We start from the raw sequence: 16,711 nt of genomic DNA on the forward strand, positions 1-16,711 counted from the left end.
GTAATTGTCAGAACTAAAATACTAAAACAGTTTAGTAACAAATATTTATTACAAATCATTGTATAATATCAATTTGAACGTCAGAATGTGTACCAAAATTCATAATGAGTTGAAACAGATTACCTATTTTATATAGGTTGGCGACTTTAACAAACCTACGGAAGGAAAACAATTAATCTTCTAAAGTATAAAGTTCTTTTCGTTTTAGCTTTGATAACGCCATGTCTTCTTCATAATAAGATATTTCAAGTGGAGGTATTAATGCAGCAGCTACAAATCTTCCTTCGGCGGCTACAAAATTATAAGTTGTAGCAGCTTTTTCTGTAGGTAACACTTCAACATTTAAATATTTACGCTGTCTTCTTAAGTTCATCACTAATTCATCAAATTTAGGGCGGTCAACAGTTGTTTTGCCATATCCAATTACAAGAATATCTATTAAAAAGTAAATAAATATAGCAAAACGTAACCATTACTATACCACTGCTGTGGACAACGGAGAACACGTAGTATTTGTTCTTACAACATAACAAACAAAATTAAAAAGATGCAGATTATAAACATAAAAATCTGGGTTTGGATAGTCACAGGAATATTTCCACAATTGTCTTGGTTCTAACTTAAGCATTCTTCAAATTTTGAATTTTAGAAATTAATTCATTGATCATTATATTTTGAAAATATAATTATTGCCCTAAAATTGCACAATGTTTAAAAGAAAGCTCTAGCCTCCTCCTCACCGGAAGTATGCTAAAACGAAAATTCTCCGTAAAATAATTCAAATACAAGTAGTTTGTTTAATGTTACATAAGTTAAGTGACAATTTAGGTGATATTTTGGGGAAAGAAAGAGTAAAAATCTTTTCACTAAAGGGTTACACTGGATGTAAAATTAATTTTAGCAACATACGTATTTAAAGCTCCTAGATCGTTTATTACCCTGAAATGGTACTTAAATAGGAAGCCTACCCAATCTCCTCTCGAAGAAATCCCCTTATTATAGTTTTCCTGGAAAAATGCTTAAGGAATCATAAAATGTTTCTTATTTTACTTCTCTAACTACTTATTTCAAAAAGTAAACTATTTATCAGAAGATTGCTTAATAGATCTGGTGATAACTGCCAGAAATCCATCTTTAATTGGATGTTGGATAGTGTAGGAGCTTTCACCATCTCAACCTACTTGTCATTTTTAAATATTTTGGAAAGCTTAAAATATTGCTGAAGTGACCGTTTCCGGAAAATACTTGGGGGATTTCCGTAACCGGCAGATCCAATTAAATGGATATTTCAATTATGAGGTTTCTTTAAACTTAGTGTGCTAATTATATACCTGTACATCCATAACATTTTCGAGGCAAATTCGATAAAGGGCCTTTTCGGGGAGAGGGGGTGGTTCATGCTCACTGTCCATTCTAGCAGTGGATTAAAATGGCACCAGTCCCAAAGACCTCAGATATTGACGCGTCTTATTGAATTAAAGAAAGAGAATAAGTTACTAGGTATGTATAAACTAAAACTTGATATTTTTTTTGAAGAAAATAATAAGTAAAAACTAACCAAGTCTAGGTTCAAGCAGCGGGATTAGAACAAGTGATTTTTCATTAATGTCATGATCACCTTCAACATTCCAACTAAGCACTGTTTTAGGAAAAATAATCATTGGGCCGATTACAAACATACCATTATTTAATCTAAATCCAGCCTAAAAAAACAAACAAAAATCAATTTTATGTTACTTAACCGATAAAACTCGACTTGAGTATTTCGAAACCTGGCTAAAAGTATCTATCATGATTCCTAAATTAGGTTCTTGATTAAGCATTGTAACTGTTGTTTTCCCATCGCTATCATAAGCAGATTTTAAAGATGAAGTGGTAGAAATGCACTTAAAGTTCTGGGCCCTAAAACAAATTCCAATAGTTTATTCCGTATATTTGACACCTGGTAGGTGCAGAATGAGAGAATACCTGGATAGATTAACTATTCTAGAAACAGTTTTCATAAACATTTTATTTATTGTCTTTCGCTTTATAACTTATAAATTCTAATTATCTTGCCGCATAATCTCTTACAAGAATTTTGTCACTGAAGGAAGGTTTCATTATTGTTCTCCAAAGGTAATCGACTTTGGTAATGAAATGTTATCGATAAAACAAATGAAGTAAAACTGATGTGAAAAATCTCCTCGTCTTTTCCTTATTACAATTTATTCTCAACTCAACTCAACATTTTTTTAAAACTTCGAAAAAAGTTTAATCTTCGAAAAGTAGATTTTTATAAGTTTCATATTTTATAGTAGTATGTTCACTATAATAAAATAGTACTTTGAGAAGGTTCCTGCTATCTGGAGCCGCTATCAATTCTAGAAAAGAATTTCAAACGTAAGCTCTTAAAAGAAAGATTATCACATTAGGTTAGTGCATTGAACCTCCGAGCAGGTTTGTAAATAGCTATACTTAGATTATTTTTCTATACAGGTTAATGTCTTATATAATGAAATAACTCTTGTGTTGTTTATAACGCAGGCCAGCATTGCGATAAAAATGATTTGGGAATAATAATCTAAAATGCTGAAATATCTTATCAAATTAAAAAAAAAAAAAAACGCTCTGTCACTATCTAGGTATTCAAAAACTAAAAAAAAAAATTCGAGATTCGAAATTGCGGTCAAGCGATCTTCCTCAGACCCGGAATTTTATTCACTATTGAGTTCTTCCTTAAGGTAATTAAATTGTTAGCGTCATGTGTAGAGGTTCGGTCAATTAAAAACTAATTTTAACATATACTATGTGTATAGCATATACAAAATACATTTGTAAATTATTCATAAAATGTATAATATATTACGATATATAACATATACTCGTACATATATTAAAGGCAGACTATTAAAAAAGAGGAAAATACTGTGGAAGTGTAGTTCATCAGAGAATTTAGTCTGCAACAGTAAAATCTCTAATGAACTGGCACGGAGTATGAATGTTGTAACCCCTAGGTGGTTGTGCAATAAAGTCTTACTCAACTTAGGATATGATCCTGCGGGAGAAGCACTATAGAAGTGGCTAGGGAAATTAATCTTCTAACCAACCACTAATCTTATTTCAGAAAATATTTCTTTTAATTCTCAAATCTTTTTTCATTTATATTTAATTTACAAGAGGTTCCTTTATTCTTTCCGTAAATTCAGAACATAACTAATTTACAAACTTTATAATGAGTTCCATGAATAATTAATATAATTGTTAATATGAAAAAAGAGGTATCGAAGCTACGAGCATGCGCAGAAAGACGGGGGTGGAAATTAAAATTAAATATCTTACACATATATACAGTTTATTGACGAATTTTTTCAGAGTACAAAATATACATACATGTGCTCGAATTTACAAGGTTATAATAGTATATATTACTAATTTATCTTCTTCTTTTTTTAAATACAGATACTGAAATGTTTATGATAGATTTTAGGTCTTTATCTTATTTTATTTCGTTATTAAAGTGTACAAACTTGGAATATTCTTCTCTAACTTATATAATAAAATCTGATTTGAATTTAAGTTAACTTTATTCAATTAAAAAAAAAAGAGAGAGAAGTTTTTATACTGGGTTGAAAAAGTAAATTTTTATTCTCGTATAATCAAGTATTATATACCATTTGTCAATTATTTTTAAACAATGACAGTGAAAATTAGCATCAGTGACCTAATAAAGGGTTCATTAGACAAATAAAATGAAACTAATAAAAAATATAAATCTACATGTGTTATTCTAAATTTACTTAATTTTTATTCTTTCTGGTTATGTTCATAAATTTGCAACGGCTCTTTCTCACGAAAAGTGAGTTTAAGAATTAATGAATGCAATTCATTCCCAGATATCACCTTTAAAATCACGAGCACGAATATTAGATAAAGGCGACGAATCCGACTGTTGTCATGTATTCGTATAGTAAAGTGATACTACGGCCTCTTGAAGTGCACGCATGCAACTCACTGCAGAATCAAAACCACCGGCAGATTCATCTGCAGTTGGACGCCTTATGTGATCCAAATAACCAGAACCTTCTGAAGTGATTTCTGCCCAAGTTGGAGGTGTTGGACCATTACACTCAAATCTTGGAGATTCATACACGTAGAGAGGCCCTTCTTCTTGCAAAATTATAGGCTTGTAGGCATGTCTTTCAGTGAATTTGATACCTGCAATAGTTTTTTTAAATAATAACCATTTATTTGAAGACAATTATTTCATTTAAAACAATTAAAGAACAGGTTAAAAATCTCGGGTGAATAGCACTTTTAAATGATTTATGTAACTTTTGCTTCAGAACGCTAGAATGAATTTTCTCGGAAACAAAACAGTATAAGTAAACCTTAAACACACACTTATATAAAGGGTGTATGCGGAGGAGTGGTCGAAACTTCGGGAGGTGATTCAGCAGCTTAAATACAACAAAAAATATTCTATTCACTTTGGTTCGATTCTCAATAGTGTCCAAGATTTGAGCAACAAAGCTGGACCAAACTCTCGCAATACCTGCCTTAGCAGAATGCATTCCTAAAAATGCGATGAAAACGGCAAGCGAGTGATTAGCGAGAACGCTAAGTATTTAACATAATTTACGATTCCAATCGTCGACTTTTATAGAACCAACGCTCTTGGCGGTTGGACGGCCTTCCTTCTTAAAAACTAAGACTTAAAACATGTAGAAATTAAGAGAAAGGTTCCTACGATCGCGATAACCCTCTTAGAAATTAATGTTCCTTTGTAGCAGATATACTGGCTTATCGGCCAATAATTATTTTTACACACTTCCGCGTTTTCCGCCTTTCAAAATCCCACTCTTGTCTGACACAACTGTACTTCTTGAATTCTTGGCCTCTTTAAACTAAGAACTAACTGGTTAATTAAGCAAAGAAACTTGTGCTCTTTAAGTGCTAAGTTTTCTGTAACAACTTCTCGCTTCGTGGTAAGCAATAATCGTTCTATTACAAAAAATTATATTACGCATTCTTGCTGACTTAGTCGTAACTGGCTTGAACTCTCAATATCGGAAGTTATTATACGCTTAAAACAAACCATTTTCACACTTAAATCGTTTTCATATCTCAAGATAGTACTTAAATAAATGGAATAAAACTAAGCTCATGGAAACTGAGTTTTCCAGAAAAAAAAACTCAGACTGACGCCTGCCAAAGCATGACGTATTATTTTACCAGGTTTAGCAAATGTTAAAGTTATTATTAATTTAATAATCAGCAATAAAAATTATAACTACCAGTAGAAAACTGGGTCTGCTTGGGAGCTGAATTAGCTTTTGCAGCCTCTTCTGCTCGTAACTCTGCATCTAGACCAGCCTGAAAATTTTTTAATATGTCTGCGGCATCGCCGTGCGAAAACATTAGTTCGTCAATAAGAGCTTCTTTAGCTCTCAACTTTTTCCTCCTCTGTTCCACCTGTTAAAGAATAATTTTGTTTAAGATTATGTAATGTATGTAGATTTTTCAATTACCACAAAAATGGTAATGTAAAAAACATTGCAATGAAGATTATTAATAAAAAATTACAGATGAAGTAATAGAAAGCCGTTTAAGATATGTTTTTCAAAAAATTATTTTATCCTTGACAGGTTTCGGAATTAGCCTATCTTTAAGATGACTTACAATTACACTACACATTCTAATAAACTTGCTTCTGTAAATTTCTTTATTCTTCAATCTTCAATTGCGCTGCCAATAAATTTCTTGGTGACAGCAACAGCGTGAGTGCCTAAAATCCAACCAAACTAACTCAACTCGTTTGCTCTTTCTTTTTTTCCCGGGGCTTCAGGAAAATTTCATATCTGAGTAAGCTTATTTAATCAGTAACAAATTAATTTGGAGCAGTAAAATGCTTGTTAAAGTTTTAAGTGCAACCCAAATATCCACCTCTTTAAAATCTACCCACCACTCCTCTTACAGGCAGCAACTATCAATTACTCTAATTATCTCAACCCGTAATATTTTGGCCATACCCCTAATAATAATAATAATTATAATAATAAACACTAGGTTAGTACTAACTTCCTCATGTGCGAGATCGTTGATTCTCTCTTGTTCCATTTGTTTCTCCACTTCAATAAGTTCTTCAAGCTCTAGCTCTCCTCTACCAAGTTTCATCTTGCTTTTTAAAATTTGTTCTCGATTTTCTTTTTTGTATTGATCAATTCTACGATTGGTTTCTATTGTATTTATTCCATTGGTAAGATTAAATATGATTTCCTCAACCTTAAAAAAAAAGTTGTTATTCCTGTATTCAATTTATATTAAAAAATTTATTTCAACGCTAGCAACAAATCGTTTTGGCTTAGCAGCCCTAAATGATTTGATGCTTTGAACCCAAACCCATATAACAAGCATCAAAAGCTAGGATTTCAATAATTTAACAGAATTTAACCTAAGCAATTCCACTACGAAAATAAAGTAAAATATATGTACCTGTTCTAAATAATCATTGTAATCATTTAAAGTTGCAAAATCTTCTTCTTTTTTATTATAATCACGAAGAATTCTTTTTCTAATATCTACTTCTTTCTCTATCACAGGGTCTTCAAAAAGCTGAACACGAAAATTACTCCTTCGCAAAGGTACCTGGCATTCAGGACATGAACCCGAACCTTTAAAAGTAGGAACTTGTGAGTATACATTACAAATCTTCATGTGCTTCATAAAAAATAATAATTACCTTTAAGGAAAAGCAAGTCTACACAACTTTCACAAAGTGAATGTCCACAAACATTTACCATCAACTTAAGTGAAGGATTTCTGTATTTGGTAGTTCGACAACGAGGGCACACTTGGTCTTCCATGGTATTAAATCGTAGACCAATTAGAATTTAAATTTCTAATTACCTAAAAAAAACCAAAGCACAGGATATAAACAAGCAATTACCCCATTATTTCTGTAAAATCTTCTTAGTACACTTTCCGAGTTCAAATAGCTACACTTTAAACTGTATAACCGTAATCAAGATTACCATCCCGTGTTGTGCTGGCTGCTGAGTACTGTATGTGTGCACGGCAAACACTGTACCATTCTCAGTATTTTTTAAAAATTATTTTTCGTCACTTTAAAGATACTTAGTTCTGACCTAGTTCGTTGAATATTCATGTCATTTTTATATGATTATTTTTTATTTAATTTGTAATCAGTTCTCCTGAAAGTTTTCTGAAATGACCAAAAAGTAAAATTCGTTTAGATGTGGAGCAAATGTAATCGTAAATTCGTATCGCAAAAGAGTTAATGAAGCAAATAAATTGTAAATATTTTCTCTGAAACAGTCTCTTTAAATGTAACTGATCCTTCAGGTTAGCTGAAATAAAGTAATTTAATTTTGAAGGAAAGAGGCATTAAAACTTGCCACTTGTCTTATCAATTTATATTTATATTTTTTTATATATATTTTGATGACATTACGTAATGGATTGATACTCATTAGTATTTTGTCTCATTAACAAAGTTGGTAAGACTCTGGATAGGTTCAGTTGATTGATAGGTTACTCGTCGTTGCAGTGTTCTCAACAACTCATGGATGTCAAAGTGGATGTTTCGAAGTTTGAACACAATGTCGATCAATTGCAAAGCGGTACAAAAAAGAATGATGTAAAAGTTTTGTTTATTAACATAACCAATTATAGTGCCAAAATACAGTTCACAATTTGCTGCATTGCTGTATTCGTTTTGTATGTGATATATGGTTACCTGCAGGTATGTACACCTCGGTGCATATGTACATATTTTCCTTTTACTTTGTTACTGAGTATACCTGTACATCTATCTGGCCATCCTAACAGTTTTGTGTGCTTTTAGGAATTGATATTTACCCTGGAAGGATTTAAACCGTACGGTTGGTATTTAACGTTAGTTCAATTTTTTTTATACACTACTTTTGCCTGTGTAGAATGTACTTTCACAAGAACTACAACCAGGAGGTAGGTATGAGATATGTACTTTCGTCTTTAAAGGTCTTTTTTTTCTTATCAATTGTTTATAATTTCTGGATATTCAATCAACAGAAAATATCAACAAAGTAAAGTGAAATATAATTATTGCAATTATTTTAAAGAATTAGTTTTTACAGAATGTTATTCGTTATGTATGAAATAGTTCAATCATATGTTTAAAAAACAAAAACAAAATTAGATCTCACGCTGTTCAACCTAATTCTCTGTAAAAGGTTAATTACTATTTCAATTGAACAAGTTTACTGGAGCCTTTACGGCCAATGTTCTCTCTTTGCAAACAACTCAGCAATATCACAGGGCCGTGAGCAGTAGAGCCCACCAGCTGGATTTGAACCCGGGCCCTTCGAATCGCGAGTCTAAAGGGCACTAAGTAGTGGCAATTCCTTAATGTCTTCCAAGTTGAACAGTTATTTTTCTTGTTGCACTGCACTTCGAGAAGAATTTGTCGCTGATATTGATAGCTTTATAATAACATTTAGACCATGATTGCAAAAAAGTGTTATCTGAGCCCATGTACTATCACTCATCTCAAACCAGCTTAAAATCATTCTAATTGTTTATTGTGATGGATTGACTCGTAAATTTCACATAAAATAAGTTTTTAAGAAGTAAATATAAATTTTGCCACTCCATGCTTGTTTATAACTTCTAGCTTAAGTACATTGTGTTTTTTAGGATCCCTTTGAGAGTGTATTGCTTGCTAGCTGGATTAACGCTGGGTACAATAGGCTTTTCAAACGCTTCCTTATCGTACCTTAATTATCCAACTCAAGTTATTTTCAAATGTTGCAAGCTTATTCCAGTTATGTTTGGTTCAATATTAATACAGAAAAAGAAATACAAAATGATAGATTTTCTTGCCTGTATTTTTATGTGCATCGGACTATCTTGTTTTACACTGGCTGACAGCAGAGTATCGCCAAATTTTAGTTCTTTTGGTGAGTTTTTTTATTTACATTGATTTTTTGTTTGTTTGTACAGATTTTAAGTAATTAAAAGTTTGGTTTTGAACTCTTTGTATAAAAATTAACTTATTCTTATAAAACTTAACTTAATTGTAATTATCGGGATTTGTTTTGCAATATCCTGCTTTTTTTTTTAAGTATTTATATTTTATGATCATATTAGCTGTATTTTATTGTAGCATTTCTGTTTCAGGTGTAACTTTAATATCTTGTGCATTACTATGTGATGCAATAATCGGAAATGTTCAAGAGAAATCAATGAAGGCTTATTTTGCTACAAATGTTGAAGTAGTTTTCTATTCCTATGCCATAGGATTTGTTTATCTAGCTGTTATCATGGTTCTAAGCGGAAGCCTACAAACAGGATATAATTTCTGTTCTGATGTTAGTTTTTCTCTGCTTATACTTTTTAATTTTTTGCAATTTACTATGCTTGAAGTAAGTAAAAAGAAGGAAAGCTTTTAAATTTTCCATTTTATACCGAAATATTAAGAAACCTAAATGTTTAGATATATATTTAATATTTTTTTTTTTTTTTATTTATAATAATTTGTCTTGGGGACATACCCCGTACAAATGAAGACTGGTCAAATATAGTGAACAACATGGTAAGAAAAAAGAGACCAGAATATATAAATAATACAATAACAGTAAAACATAAAATCTAGAGTAATAACAGTAAATATACAGCACACTGCATTGTATCCATATTTTAAGTAGCAGATGTATAATTTATGAATACAAGAATATTAACGGACAAAAAGTGGCGATATAAGTATGTAATCAATCTCTCACACTGTAAACTATTCATTTAGTATAAATGATCGTGTTTTGAGGCAATTAATTGTAAAGAGGTATAATTGTTTAATTTCATTTTCGCACCTAAAAACAAACACATTGTGGAACTGCTCCATTGATACATTCTTAACCTGCAGTATGTACTGATTACGAAGAGATTCGTAAACCGGACAAACTACTATTAAGTGGTACAAATCTTCCGCATCATTACGCCCGCATATTGTGCATATTTCCTTAGGTTTTATTAGGTGTGTGACATTTTTCACTGACAATTTGATCTGGTAATTGCCCGAAAGCCTCAATTGTGTGACTAGTTTCACTATACCAAATGGCAAATTCAATTCGCTAGAATATTGGCAGACCGAACTTGTGGCAAGTATATCGTTGTAAATAGGGCTGTACTTTGCTGAGTGCATTAGATCTAGGTCTTTTGACTTTTGGAATTCCTTATATCTATTTAATGTTCCAGAGATAGAGTTTTTAAAGGCTGTGGGGTCTCTTTCAAGAAGGATGTCATTTGAGCCAATCAGACTCAATAAATAATTCATCTGCGAAAACCAGTTGTACTTTATCGAGGGTTTATGACTAAAATGGATATGTTTTAGCTTCAAAAAGCACAACTTAGGAAGTCTATGGTCTTGCATCTCAAGGAGCTTGCAGATCCAGAACAGCGCTGATTTGACCACATTATAACTGGAGTTAAGCAGATCAAACTCAGTTCGGATAAGCCAGGCAGGAGTACTTTTATTCAATGAAAAAAGCTTTTTGTAGAACTCCAGGTGCGCTTTTTCTATTTCAGATAGATATCTCAACCCCCAGATTTCAACCCCGTAAAAGAGAGTACTCATGGAAATAGCATCATTGACCCTACTTCTACATTCCATTGATCTAAATTTACCCTTGCGGCATACTTCTAACACTGAGCCAACAGCAGATGAGGCCCTAGATGCGGCTAATTTGGAAGCGAGGTGGAACAAACCAGAATTTGAGAATCTAATTCCCAAGTAGTCGAAAGCTGATACAACTTCCACCTCCTCACCCAAATAATACAATTTTTTTATCTTTTTTGGTCGGCCTTTATGGAAGTGTATAATTTTTGTCTTAGCTGTATTTACTTCCAGATGATTAATACTGGCATAGCAGGCAAGGATTTCAAGCTTTTTCACTAAGTCAGATATATATTTAATATAAATATTTAATGAACACTTAATGCATTTAATGTGTAGTAATTACCACAATAATTGATTTAACATTCACGCGTTTAATATTGTGTAGTTAAACTCATGGAAGATGGCATAAGCTAATTTTTTCTCACTCGGCAAAGTTGTCTTTATTATTCAGTGACCTGGGTACTCTCGCCAAAAGTAAGAGTCTTTTTTTGAGAACATTTTAGCACGTGGGCTCTGTTTTTGCAATAACAGTGCTATAGAATTTTTTAAATTTTTCCAAAAAAAGTCGTAGGGATGTGAACAAATTTCTCTGCCTCCCTTCGTTGCTTTCAAATTTCATCCAAAAAATGTTTAAGTTAAAAGAAATAATTTAGACAGATAACGTACATTTAATACATTAACGTTTAATAATTTAATACATTACCAGTCAATCTTTTCGTCAGAAAATTATTTAGAATTAGTTTTAACTTAAGAATATACTTTGCTCTTTTATTGTCTGCTGAAAAATCATCAAAAGCAGGTGAAAAATACAATCCTCATCACTAATGTAGATAAACTCAATGGTTGTTTAGTTACTATGGTACTATCTTATGAAACAGTGCAGTTCTCACTTCCATTGGTTCCAATACATTAACTTTTATGCTATTCATTATGCAGGATAAACAACTTCTGAAATCCTTACGGAAATCAATCTAGAATTCTTGTACCAAAGATGTATAGACTAACTGTGCGAAACTGACTATAGACTAAGTGAGGATGGAATTCACTGAAAGTTGCCTGATAAGAACAGTACTTTTGAGGCTTCAAATAAAACAAAATTATCATGATGAATGTCTCGTATACCTAACAGTTATTTTCTGTGACGTTTTTTTAAGAATGACATCCCCAGTCAACTAACTAAATATTTAAAAATGATATACTTCTAAATTACATACACTAAAATTTGATCTAAGAGGCCATAGAAAGGAAATCACGATCGACTCCAGTCTCTAAATGCTACATAAAATTAAGTGTCATTGCTGGGAGAGAAAATAATTTTTTAATAAAGAAATGTTCCACAATTTCATTCGACTCAAACCCCCATACTTGCGCCGCGTAGCAGACCAAGGCACGACAAACTGAGTTGAAAAGCTGGAACTTGCTTATCTGTAAGAAAATTTGCTCACATCCTTTTCAGTGCCAGTATACAATTTACAAACTAAGTATTTAACTATATATTTAAAAATGATATACTTAGTTTAATATGTAAGAATTTTTTTTGCTCCCCGGGGTTAACAGTTGTAGTAATATGTATTTTTAATTATCAACCTTAATCTCATTATTATTTCAGGCATAATTTGTAATAACGGTAGCTCCTGGAACTCCATTATTGTTACAGAAGCCTCTGGTTTATTTTTATGCATTGATTTTCTCAATGGCTGGCTACTTAGGCGTGCAAGTTGTGTTGACCCTTGTAAAAACATGTGGAGCACTTGCTGCAGTTACAGTTACTACTTGTCGTAAAGCTGTTTCTATTGTGATATCATTTTTATTTTTCTCTAAACCTTTCACGATGCAGTAAGTTAAGAGTTATTCATTTTTCTTTTGCTACTATTTGCTAATTTAATCAGCAAGTTTATTTATTTACTCTGAAATATTAAGAAGTCTGTTTATTTTCAGTTACGTTTGGGCTGGTGGATTAGTAGTATTAGGTATATATTTCAGCTTCCTGTCTAAAAACAATATTGGGAGCTCAAATTTAAGTTTATCTTTAAAATGGTTGAAATTTGTCACCAGAAGACACTACAAAAAATCCTTGGAAACGACAGTTTGAAAGGTGTGATTGATATTTGAATTGCTTATGCATTAAAAAGAAACCTGACACACCAAAATAGATGGTAACAAATACTGAAAATAAAATTTAAGTTAATATATACTTCACTTTCCTCTATTAAGACTTATATTAACTTATACAACTGACCTACCGGACAGTTTTAACAATTAACAATTCAATACTCCAAGTATTCTCTGTTGTGCAAGGTCACCTGCAATATTTTAATCTGAACTGTTGGCTCACCCTCCCCTCCAGGAGTAAATCAACTAGCCACTTCATGAGAAATCTTATCCTTGTGGGTATCCCAGCCTAATAACATATACCACACTTAAGTTGGCATCCAAACACAATACGCAGGATCCTCCAGAGGTAGTTGAGTGAAATTCCTTTGATTTATTGTGCTCAAAGGCGAACTTGCTTACCATTTCACACACTAAAGTATATCAAACAATTACAAAATTGTCATTAGCAGAAAGTAATGTAGAATTATTTGCACCTTCACTTCATAATAATGTTTTATGTTTTGCAATGAACGCTTCTAAATTGTATAATTCTAAAATATTATGTGGCTTGTTTTTAAAATTGTTTGATGCGATTTAATTTAAAGAAAAATTTATATTATTCGATAAGACTGGAGGTTTTTTAATAGGTATATTAAATGAAAATATAGAATGTAAATTTATTTGAAAGAGCTGTTGGTTCATAATCGAAAACTTGGAAGAGGATTAACTTAACTCGTAGAGTCTTTCATGTTATTTAACAATAATTTAATATTATTTAAACAAACCTGTTATTTAACTTGTTTAAAGAGTTGATAATTACAAATATAAATTGAATTAGATCATTAAGGATTTTAAGGAGGTGGAAATAATACTCCAATACATATATATATAAAATATTATTTATTTATTATGTAGTTTGTGTTATAGAAATCTGATATTAAAAAAAATGTAATAATGCCAAAAAGATATTAATTTTTAAGAAAATATTATTTTTTCGTAACGGAATACTTAAGAAATGTTTAAAACAGTAGACAAATCACTATAAACATGATATCGTACGAGTATTAATGTTATTTGTGTCTTCACGAAATACGCCTTACAACAAATCTCTCCTCGTTCATTGAGCTATGTTACTAAATACTAAGCCATAAACTTAAAAATAAGAAAATCCCGGGAGTTTGTAATTAACTGGGGGTAAATATTCATAAAATCTGCTGAAAACTCTAAAAAAAAAAAAGCCATTGCAACTATCTACGAAGAAGAATCAAGATATTGTTAGAGCCTATCCAAGATTAAGGATTGAATAATTGTGAACTTAGCAATAAAAGGTTAACTGTTTAGAATGTATGAAATACTGTAATTTACGATTTTAGATTAGGAAGGTTGGTTACCTAATATAAAATATAGAATAATTTGATTAGATTTTTTATTTTTTTTACTTCAAAGCAGTTGTTAATTAAATTCAGTTTTTGTAAAAGCAATGTGAAATTTTAACTATTAATGAGCGTAATATAATATTCCTTTAATTTGACTTTTAAAGCCCCAATTTTCCTTTCGTATTTTATAAATCTTCGGTCCAAAGAAAACATGTTAATAAGACAATTTCTTACTGCATTATATATTGGATCATATATCATTATTATGTTCATTACATTATATTATTATATTCAGATATCATTATTGTATTGGATATTTCTTTCAATGAATCTTATTAATAAAAAAAATAAAGTTTAAGGAAAATAAAAGAAATATTTCATTATTCTTAATGAAGGTATACGAAGTGCACATTTTAAATTTAAAAAATATTGTTTTTTAGAAATACCTGGAAATTATACTATACCTTCAATTGCAGTTTTTAAAATTTTAGTACTGTGACATTACTTGAACGTTAAGTTCAAAATGCTCACCCCAAGTACTTACTACTTTTTAATAGAAAATTCTCTCAGATTTCTGGGATTTAAGTTAAATGAAAATAATAAAATAATAATTAATGTTTACATGAAACTGTATTTTTTTATTAAACGTTTTGGAGATAAAATCTTAACGAAAATTGTTACAAATAAAATTAATTAATTCAAGTTCCAAACTTATTTTTTAAAAATGTTTTTCTTCTATCCCTTCTATTTAAACAATCAAAATCTTTCTTTGAGCTGCCTAACTTAGTTTTAGAGCTAATTTGGGAACCTGAATAAAATTGTTTTAGAGCTTCTTCCTTTACACATCTTAATAATAAAAATAGTGATGTTTTGTACAACATTTACAAAAGTAGATTTTTTTCTGCAATCTACTAGGTAGACTAAAACTAATCAACAATGACGTTTCTTTAAAGCATTTCGGTTCTTAAGTTATTGTATTGTACATGAGATTCTGCAGTGCAAGCTAAATTGGATGTCAATATTAGATATATTGGATATTGGTTATCTGCATTATGGGGTTAAAAAAAAAAAGATAACGCCTTAGCCTCAAGTTGTTCTATTTACTCCTTAGAATAAGCTGTGTGAAGACCTGAATGTTTCTATCACTCATAACACTTCAATTTTGGCAATAGGAATTTATTCCCATATTTTATTAATAGGAATTAATTTACATTCACAGGAACTTCAAGCTTGAGAATATTACTATTTCTGGAACATTAAACTTAAATTAACGAACTTAAGGTATCTGTATTAGGAAATGAGATCGACTGGCAGCCTATTTGAAATTGTTTCGAAAAGATTTCACGATGATTGGATGAAAACCAGCATAAACAAATTCCATGTAATTATGGTGAGTTCGCCTAAAAGTTTTAGACCTTCGTACTGCAAATTTCAGCCCTCAAGGTAGAAAAGGAAGCTGCATTTTTTTGACATTCCTGACCAATGAGTTGCTCGACTACACAAGACTATTATTGTAAAAAGCTAAGGACATATTAGGATAAGTTAGGATATAAAGTTTTTTATTATTTTATTTAAGATTCGGATCAATGTGAGGATCGATTTTGAAATGTGGAAGTCAATCTGAAGTAAATCATTTAAAATAAACGGTTCGTTAAGAGAAGAGCTAAGAAATTTTAATCAACTCTGAGCTCCTGTTTAGCACTGATAATTTTGGCTGTATTAAAACTGGATATATATAATGCACCTCTTATTAAGACAAATTCAACGAAGATGAAAGAAATGTAAAAATAATTCTGTCTTTATTTGAATTACTATTTTAAAGAAGAGGGGGCGGTAAAATATATCATTACACCGTTTGGTTTTTTTTAATTTACATACAAATCGGTCTTTAACTAAAATATGTTTAAGATTTTTGATGAAATTTTTAGTCAAGGACGTCTTTCAGTCAATACAATTTCAATTTATAATGTTCGCCATTAAACGAGCGGTCTATGGTAATCGATGCTGGTCCTGTTTGAAGATTATTGATTACTTATTAAGTTTTTATTAGTAAGTGATCAATTCAGATCAAAGCCGCATTTATTCCATAATTAAATATTTCGTTTTCTTATCAGTTTAATCAAGTAATAAGAAATTTATTTACTAATTTATTTATCCACATTTACCTTTTCGATATAATACTTAAAATTTATAAATTTTTACTTACTAAAAAGTTCGTTTGATAAAATTGAAAAATGCATCGGTGAAAATAATTTGAGGTAGAGTAGTAAGTGATTTCATGCAAAGGGCTAGAAAAATATTGATTAACCGACTTTAAATTTTATTTTGATAAAGTACATATGTTGAGTTAAATACATGTACCATTAAAACTGATGGTTTTGTAAGAATATCATAAAGTCATCAATTATGCGGGATTTATTTTCAATATATATAATTATATATATAGTATATATTTCAAAATTGGGATTGTTCCATAAATGATGCGTTCAGTAGATTTTGGCATTCAGTGCAGTTGTTAGATATAGTTTCTAGTTAGTATCCTAACTCTCGCTGTCGCGAAGGTATGATAGGCTATAATTTGTTCTGT

At 30.8% G+C, this 16,711-nt stretch overlaps 3 protein-coding genes across 6 annotated transcripts; 1 reads left to right on the top strand and 2 right to left on the bottom strand.

Moving 5' to 3' along the window:
- Positions 1–30: 30 nt before the first annotated feature.
- On the bottom strand, positions 31–2,127 carry LOC141449010 (NADH dehydrogenase [ubiquinone] 1 alpha subcomplex assembly factor 3). Its single transcript, XM_074118001.1, has 4 exons — positions 1,969–2,127; positions 1,773–1,902; positions 1,559–1,703; positions 31–435 (listed from the first exon to the last, which is right to left on the bottom strand). Exons 1-4 carry the CDS (start codon positions 2,007–2,009, stop codon positions 173–175), a joined length of 579 nt encoding a protein of 192 aa, XP_073974102.1. The 5' UTR covers positions 2,010–2,127; the 3' UTR covers positions 31–172.
- Papst2 (adenosine 3'-phospho 5'-phosphosulfate transporter 2) lies at positions 1,371–14,834 on the top strand. Of its 4 annotated transcripts, none has more exons than XM_074117842.1 (8): positions 1,371–1,500; positions 6,582–6,671; positions 7,550–7,744; positions 7,847–7,968; positions 8,677–8,939; positions 9,160–9,350; positions 12,312–12,490; positions 12,593–14,834. In XM_074117842.1, exons 3-8 carry the CDS (start codon positions 7,565–7,567, stop codon positions 12,744–12,746), a joined length of 1,089 nt encoding a protein of 362 aa, XP_073973943.1. In that variant the 5' UTR covers positions 1,371–1,500; positions 6,582–6,671; positions 7,550–7,564; the 3' UTR covers positions 12,747–14,834. The 4 variants fall into 4 exon arrangements, with proteins under 4 accessions (XP_073973943.1, XP_073973951.1, XP_073973962.1 ...); XM_074117850.1 differs by lacking the exon at positions 1,371–1,500 and adding an exon at positions 2,403–2,439; XM_074117861.1 differs by lacking the exon at positions 1,371–1,500 and adding an exon at positions 2,557–2,723.
- Positions 3,318–7,193, bottom strand: Mat1 (CDK-activating kinase assembly factor). The gene is made up of 6 exons (XM_074117921.1): positions 7,014–7,193; positions 6,722–6,888; positions 6,475–6,653; positions 6,061–6,264; positions 5,277–5,454; positions 3,318–4,197 (listed from the first exon to the last, which is right to left on the bottom strand). Exons 2-6 carry the CDS (start codon positions 6,843–6,845, stop codon positions 3,935–3,937), a joined length of 948 nt encoding a protein of 315 aa, XP_073974022.1. The 5' UTR covers positions 6,846–6,888; positions 7,014–7,193; the 3' UTR covers positions 3,318–3,934.
- Positions 14,835–16,711: the final 1,877 nt, after the last annotated feature.

This window comes from Rhodnius prolixus, unplaced genomic scaffold (genome assembly GCF_049639745.1).
Source record: "Rhodnius prolixus isolate KJV_2025 unplaced genomic scaffold, Rpr scaffold_1, whole genome shotgun sequence".
NCBI lineage: Eukaryota > Metazoa > Arthropoda > Insecta > Hemiptera > Reduviidae > Rhodnius > Rhodnius prolixus.